This window comes from Lactuca serriola, chromosome 3 (genome assembly GCF_051521515.1).
Source record: "Lactuca serriola cultivar US96UC23 chromosome 3, Lser_US96UC23_V15, whole genome shotgun sequence".
Lineage (NCBI taxonomy): Eukaryota > Viridiplantae > Streptophyta > Magnoliopsida > Asterales > Asteraceae > Lactuca > Lactuca serriola.
Window position 1 is genome coordinate 72586356 of NC_136410.1, and position 7169 is coordinate 72593524.

A 7169-nucleotide genomic window follows, 5' to 3' on the forward strand; every position below is an offset into this window, starting at 1 on the left:
AACATTGATGACCCTGCAACATCCATCCAAAATCAAGCTTTAATACACGAAATTGAACGCGATTTACACTTACAGTAACAAAATCTAGGATGGTAGTAGGCCTACCAGAAATTTCAGTTTAAAAACTTGTCATCGTAGTGAAATAAAAAAAACAATTAATTTACAAAATACTAACAATAAACCTGCCCCCAACTGACACTTGATGGTAAAACACTATGTTACAGTCATATCCATTTGTGCAGATTGCTTTTGGAACTGTTGCATCACTTTCATTTGCTTTGCAGGATCCATTTCCTACAAACAACACATTGACATCATAATTTATTTATCAATATACGGAGTATTTATTTATGCTATCACAATTTCATAAAGATGTTGAGGAAAACAGAAAGATATTATATATATATATATATATATATATATATGTTGCTGTATAACCAATCTTATTCATTGTTGCCATTGCCTTGGTAGCACCTTTCATCCCAACAGCCACAGAAGAGTGTGCAGCTAATGCCTGGGAGAAGTTAAAACCATAGAAAGTCAATCATATGGTATAATTTATTTATGACAAAAAAAACAAGTTGCCATTTGAAAATTTACCTGTGTATGTGTTGCTATGCCCCTCATTTGAGCCCGACTACTTTGTAGGTTGGCTATTTGTTGTCTAAGCCTCACAAATTGGCGTGCCAAAATCTTTGTTGCTGCCTGCACAAACCATATGTTAATGCACAAAAATTTCGTCTTCATATAATCAACAAAATTTCATCTTAATATTCTTATGCGTTGGTGTCAATTCATATGGGCTCAAAAACAACCTGATTGGTATCGATTCACATGCAACATACATAACTTCTTTAATCAACTCTAATTATCTAATTACTAAAAAAATAATATTAATAATACCTCTATCGGGTTAAAACTGGAGACAATGGTTAAAACTGATTAAAGGAACTTTTTCAGAATCTTTGATAATCGAAAATTACAATGAAAAACATGAAAAGAAGGATCCTGAAAGGGAAGGGGAAGGGGGGTCTGAATCATTACGTATGGTCTTCATGAAAGAACAATGTGAAACTACAATGCAAGAACTAAAGCAACAACTTTTGGTTTCCAAAAGGGATGTTGATAACATATTGTTTAAATTACAAGATTGCGTGATTCATCATCATCATCTCTATCAACATCGCGTGATTTGAATTTCTTCTTTTTCCGTTTAACAACTGGTGTCGACCCCTCATATCTTTCTATTAGCTCATCCTTTTCTTTTGGTTCACTTGGAGGCACAGAAGCTGCTGCAACTTCTGTTGATGCAGATTGAGAATCAAAATGTGTGAGCTGTTTTCCCTAATGGGGATGAGAAGGGCATTCACGTCTTTTGCTCATGACCAGACCCCACCCTTTTGGGTAAATCACAGGTCCGGTCTTAGTCCAATGCACGTCAAACATAGTACCATTATGTTTTATCTTGTCCTAAGTAATATGATAGTGACTAACCTTCATCGTTAAAATGAGAATCGAAGACGACATTGGTGAGATGCTGCTTTAAGAAAACCTGCATTCATTCTCCAACAACTTCAAATACAATCAAAAGTAGTAGCTAGAATTTCCTTTTTCCAAAGAAAATCTTTACAATCCATCCATCTTCAAACTATAATTAAATCCAAAATATGCTGATAACATTTTGAAGCTATCATTCACACTTCCAGCAGATGAAACAACATTTAAAGGCATTGCACTTGTGAACCTTTTCATCTTTCTAATGGCATTGGGATTTGTTCCCTCTTAAGTGACAAGAGTTCTTGCTTGAAGCCGAAATCATGGCAACCGAATCCTCACCAACTGCAGCTCTAGATCCATTACCTGGTGTTGATCCTGCAATCCTATCAATCATACTCACCACTGAACCAATGTCATTAACAGAGGAACTCAACGCATTTGCTGAAATTGATTTCACCTGTCAACCAAAACTCCAATAAAACTTTTAGTACTTAAATGGTGAAACAACTTTTTCCAATTTACAAACTTACCACTTTGAGTAATCTCTCAAGAGGCTGTTCTACAGCACTAGACTTCTCGGACCCAATCGAAGCTACAACACCATTTTCATCTGGACTAGTAAACTCAGCAAGCAAAGGGGAAATGGATGTGACATGTGTCCCAATAGAAAGATTTTGACTAGTCAACACTGCCCCACTTAACTGCCCATGTCCATGTCCAACTTTAACCAAACCTGCATAGACTTTAATATAAAGTTGAATGTATATATTTGCATGCGTGTGCATATACCAAAATTTGAAAAAAAAATCAGAACAAGAAATTACAGAAAGTAAATTGGTTAGACTAATTTGCAACTCCATTATCAATCTGGAATTTTATCTATGCTAAAAGATCTGTTAGGTTTTGAACAAACGAGCATACCGGCTTATACCAGCTACATTAACTAAAAGTTCAATTCAATGAGATCGAGAACAGAATAGAATCCAATTAAGCAAATGTCTGAAGCCCCAAAGTGTAAAGAGAGTAAAACTTTGTTGGGATTTTGAGATAAGAAACCTTTTCACCCAAAATTAAGAAACAAACAGAATCCCAAATTAAAGGACAAGTGAGAATGGGGGTACGATTGAAGCGGATTTATAAATTAAAATAAAGGGGATATGAAGTGAGAAGATTACCTGAACGGAGGGGACGGCGGTGCCTGCCACCGAGGTGAACATTTCCGTATCGGTAATCCGTTCCAGCATAAGCTCGTATTTGATGTATTTCGAGATCAAAATAAAAAATTCGCCATCGTTAGTTTAACTGCCTGGCACAAGATCTTGTTCGATTAATTTTCTAAAAGAAGAACGCAAAAAACTGGGAGGATATAAGAACCAAGGTCGCCGGCAGGTGGGGTGAGCGGAGGTAGAGAATGTTGTAAAGAGCACTCCCGTTTGGTTTCTTCTTGAAAAAAGCCCTAGATTTGGACACCTTTTGTAATTGAGGATAATGGTGGTGACGGTGAATTGTGTAGAGGTGAGTATGAGGTAAGGTGGAATGAGATCTTATGAAAAAAAAGCCCTAGATTTAGACGCCATTTGTAATTGAGGATAATGGATGTGCGTTTGGTAAAAGAATTATAAAACGACGCCTTTAAAATCCAGAAGGTGGAGGATAGAGATGAGAGAAAACCTGGTGGAGAAGGAAAGACGAGAAGTTGGTGGTGTCGATTAGGGGTTGTTCAACTGGTAGCTTCGATTAGGGGGTGGAGACGAGGGAGAAGAAGGCGGGGGTTTAAAAAATTTGGGGATTTCATTTTCCCTCTACGGAGAAGCGCGTTTCTTAAAAAAATATAAAACGACATTCATAGACAACGCACCTTTTAGATAAAGTGCCCTCCGTGTTTTTAATTTTTTAACATGAGACACTAATTTAAGGGCACGCAATAATGCGCGACCTAAATCCTTAAATTTGTTGAAGAGATGACGCTTTTTTAACGTCACTCTCTTTTGTGTAACATAAATCTCCGAGTGTCGTTGTTTGCGCGTCGTAAAAGGGTCTTTTTCTTGTAGTGTAGACCTCATCTTTGATGAGTTTCAGGGTTTTTGAAAAGGGATCAAGCTGGTATGGCAATCTATGGGCTAGATCTGAAGTTATAACTTCAGATCTGGACCCCTTTGGATTATTTGAGCATAAAGTTCCAGCTTTAGTCGAGTGGAAGGTCCTCATGGTCCATGAACACCCATTAAGGGCTTGGTTTTGGCATTTGGAGCTTGTAAGGCGATGCATGCACGTAAAGTTTGAAACTTTACGTGATAAGTAGGCTTAAGGAAGCTAGATCTACAGTTTGGGACCTTGCCATGGCTTGTAGACGTCTGCATGTTAAGTTGACTAAAGGAACTCAACGAGTCGCAAAGTCGACTTGGCGAGTTATATGAAGATATGCATTGGACCCGCCGAGTTGGATGAACAACTCGGCGAGTCAGTTGAAGGAAGCCGTGAACTCGACGAGTTGGTTGAACAACTCGGCGAGTTGGATGAAGTTGGTCATGAAACTCGATGAGTTGAAGAAAAACTCGGCGAGCTGTATGAATTTCAGCCAAGGATGTGTTTGCATGTATACTCATCGAGTTGCAAGGAGGAAACTCGACGGGTGGCCTTGAGACCTGATCAGGATTCGAAGGAACTCGACGAGTCACCTCGATGACTCGGCGAGTTGGTGTGTGCTTCAAAGACTCGGCGAGCTGCCGAGTGTACTCGGCGAGTTGAGGTCAGCATGAACTGTTGACCTTGACCAAGGAATTTGACCTTGATCAGGGATTGACTAGTAGTTTATGGGGTGTCTCGTAAGAGTAAGAACTTATGAGTATATTGTGCTATGATTATAGGTGGTGGAGCTGGTGTCAAGTGATCTGATAGTTGGAGTTTGCATTTCTATCGACATCTGCGAGGTGAGTTATCTTCACTATATCGATAGGGTCTACGACACCAAGGCCGACCCTTTATGGTTTACATCTTGGGTTAGGATGGTTGCCTTGATATTGCCTTGTTGGATTCCATCCTAGTTTAGGATGGGTGTTATGTTATTGCCTTGCTAGAATTTATCCTGTTTAGGATGGTTGTCACACTAGAGATCGGTAGTTACGGTATGTTGCATAAGATTCTGATCTGTTGGATTGGAATCAGGATAGTTAGTATGTTATGTTTATATGGCCCATGAGGATTGGTATATTAGTGACCTGTTAGGTCGATACTCTAGTTATGAGTGAAACTCTACGATTGATGGTCAATGAGATAGATATGTTTGCTATGTGTACATGCCAGTATATGATAGTATGCGTACATGGTTAGTTACTTGTTGGCTGGGTTGAGGCGGTCCTGCTTTGTGCTGAAGGCCAACACACCCTCTAAGCGGTCCGGGGAGACTGTAGGCCCACGCGGCGGACCATTCATGCCGAAGGCTCGGGATAGATTCGGATAGACTATAGGCCCGGTAGGGGGGACCAGTCCGGCCGGTGGCCCAGTATGTATGTTGTTTGATTGTTTGTATGGCTATGGTTTCTGTCAGTGTGGTATTTGTATTTTGGGGGTAGCTCACTAAGACCTCGGGCTTACAGTTTTCAGTTTATTGTTTCAGGTACTTTAGAAGAGCGAGGGAAGGCGAAGGCGTGACCGTACCGCTCCACATCCTCATGACCTTTTTTGGGACACTCTGATGATAATTGAATTGGAAATGTTTTGTAAAAACAAATACTATTGACTCTTTTGTTAGTATTAAAAGTTTAAATTTGGCGTAAGTTTTATGGCTGTTACAAGTTGGTATCAGAGCCTTGGTTTGAGTGAATTGGAGGAACACTCGTGTGAATCCAGTCTCATACCGAGGAGATTTTTGGGAAATAAGTTTTAAAAATGGTTTTCAAAATAAAGGATGTAGGATGCAGAAGGTACGATCAGCCGGAGCCTATAAGTAAGCCCCAAAATACCATACAGTTATTTGACATTCTGATATGATTAGAACAACATGTTAGTGCTAGGCTAGGTATTTCAGGAATCGCATGATAGATTGTCCTGATTGTATGATACCTATTAGCTTAGGGTTCCTTGTATATGGGATTGACATCATAACTGTAGATGTTTAGTGTATGCACCATGGTTGTGGATAGTCAAGATCTTATAGCCTGAGAATGTCCGATTCAACCTTATTGTAGGATCGGGTATTCGAAAGTCTATCGGGTCCAACACTATGTGCAGCCAGTGTACACTAGCGCTGCAGGGGATGATGGAAGTTTCATGGATATGCGAGTGGTGCGAAACTGCAGGATCAGTTACTAGTTAGGCGATGTCCCCTGTTAGTGAGGGATGAGCGCGAATTATGTTAAATACAGTTTAGGGCGTTGTGGTGATACTTGGCACAAATATAGGTAGGTGTGGAAGGTAGTAGGGGCCCATACTACTGAAAGCACAGTACCCATACGCGTATCATGGAAGTCACAACCCCTAGGGTTTGAGGGTATTTGGTCTTCCGTCATTATATGATCTGTCTGAGATATTGAGTTTGTTTGCAGTATGGTGGTGACGAGACGTGTTGCTTCAGGATCCGGATCAGGATCGGGATCAGGATCAGGGTCGGGAGACGGAGGGTTGGAGGTGCCGGTGGCACCTGAGCCCGTGGTTCAGATAGGGACTGAGGAGTTGGATGCCCGGATTCGGGAGATCATGCACGATGAGATTGCTGCTGCGTTCCGAGCGCAACTGCCAGAGATGTTTGGGTCGATTAAGACCGCGATGGTCGAGTATTTTGATGAGCGGTATGCCGCCCTAGCAGAGACTGCTGCCGCTGTAGCCACTTCGGCTGTAACAACTACGAGGGTTGGAGGAGGAGGAGCCGGCAGGGCTTTCCAATACCGGGACTTTGACAATACGAAGCCCCCGACATTTGATGGTACACAGGATGCTATTCGGGCTATGAGGTGGTTATCTGACGTGGAGGGGTGTTTCTTCATGTGTTCGTGTCCTGCTGACCAGTAAGTCAGGTGTGCCCTGAACCTGCTGAGGCTTGGGGTGAAGGACTGGTGGAGGCTGACTACTGGGTTGTATACTGATGATCATAGGATGCTATTACCTGGGAGCAGTTCCGGGATATGTTTCGCACCCGCTACGTTCCGCGCGTGGAACGGGAGCGGCTTGCTCAGGAGTTTTTGACCTTGAGACATGATGGAGAGTCTGTGATGGAGATTACCCGTATGTTCACGGAGAGGGCTATGTTTTGCCCGGAGTTTGCTTCAGAGCAGTCTCAGATGACTCGTTATCTGAGTATGCCCAAGACGGATATTCAACAGTTTGTGTCTACTCAGCGATGTGATACCCTCCTGGACCTACAGGAAGCCGCGCGGCGGCGTGAGTTGGAGATAGAGCTGCAACTGAAGGAGCAGCGTCAGGCACCGGCACAGTCTCAGCCGACGCCTAAGCGGCCTAAGACCGCTGATACACGGTCCGGGGGTCATCAGAGCCGCACTTGTGGAAAGTGTGGCAAGGCTCATTCGGGGGTTTGTCGAGCAGGAGGTGGGTGCCACCGGTGTGGCAAGGAGGGGCACTATGCCAAGGACTGTCGTCAGTCCACCCCTCCGGCAGATATGAGGATTTGTTTCCATTGTCATAAGGTTGGTCATGTGAAGACCAACTGTCCGCAACTT

At 42.3% G+C, this 7169-nt stretch overlaps 1 protein-coding gene across 1 annotated transcript; it reads right to left on the reverse strand.

Annotated features, from left to right (window-relative positions):
- Positions 1–213: 213 nt before the first annotated feature.
- Positions 214–1752, reverse strand: LOC145095383 (uncharacterized). The gene is made up of 6 exons (XM_079033273.1): positions 1699–1752; positions 1495–1552; positions 1147–1301; positions 601–705; positions 431–514; positions 214–294 (listed from the first exon to the last, which is right to left on the reverse strand). Exons 1-6 carry the CDS (start codon positions 1750–1752, stop codon positions 214–216), a joined length of 537 nt encoding a protein of 178 aa, XP_078889399.1.
- Between the last annotated feature and the right edge of the window lie 5417 nt (positions 1753–7169).

Coding starts and splice junctions, on each gene's coding strand:
- LOC145095383 (XM_079033273.1), bottom strand. CDS start 1,752: ATGAAAAGGTTCACAAGTGCAATGCCTTTAAATGTTGTTTCATCTGCT. Junction 1,302..1,494: donor TTCTCATTTTAACGATGAAG/GTTAGTCACTAT, acceptor CTGCATCAACAG/AAGTTGCAGCAGCTTCTGTG. Junction 706..1,146: donor ATGATGAATCACGCAATCTT/GTAATTTAAACA, acceptor TGGTTTGTGCAG/GCAGCAACAAAGATTTTGGC.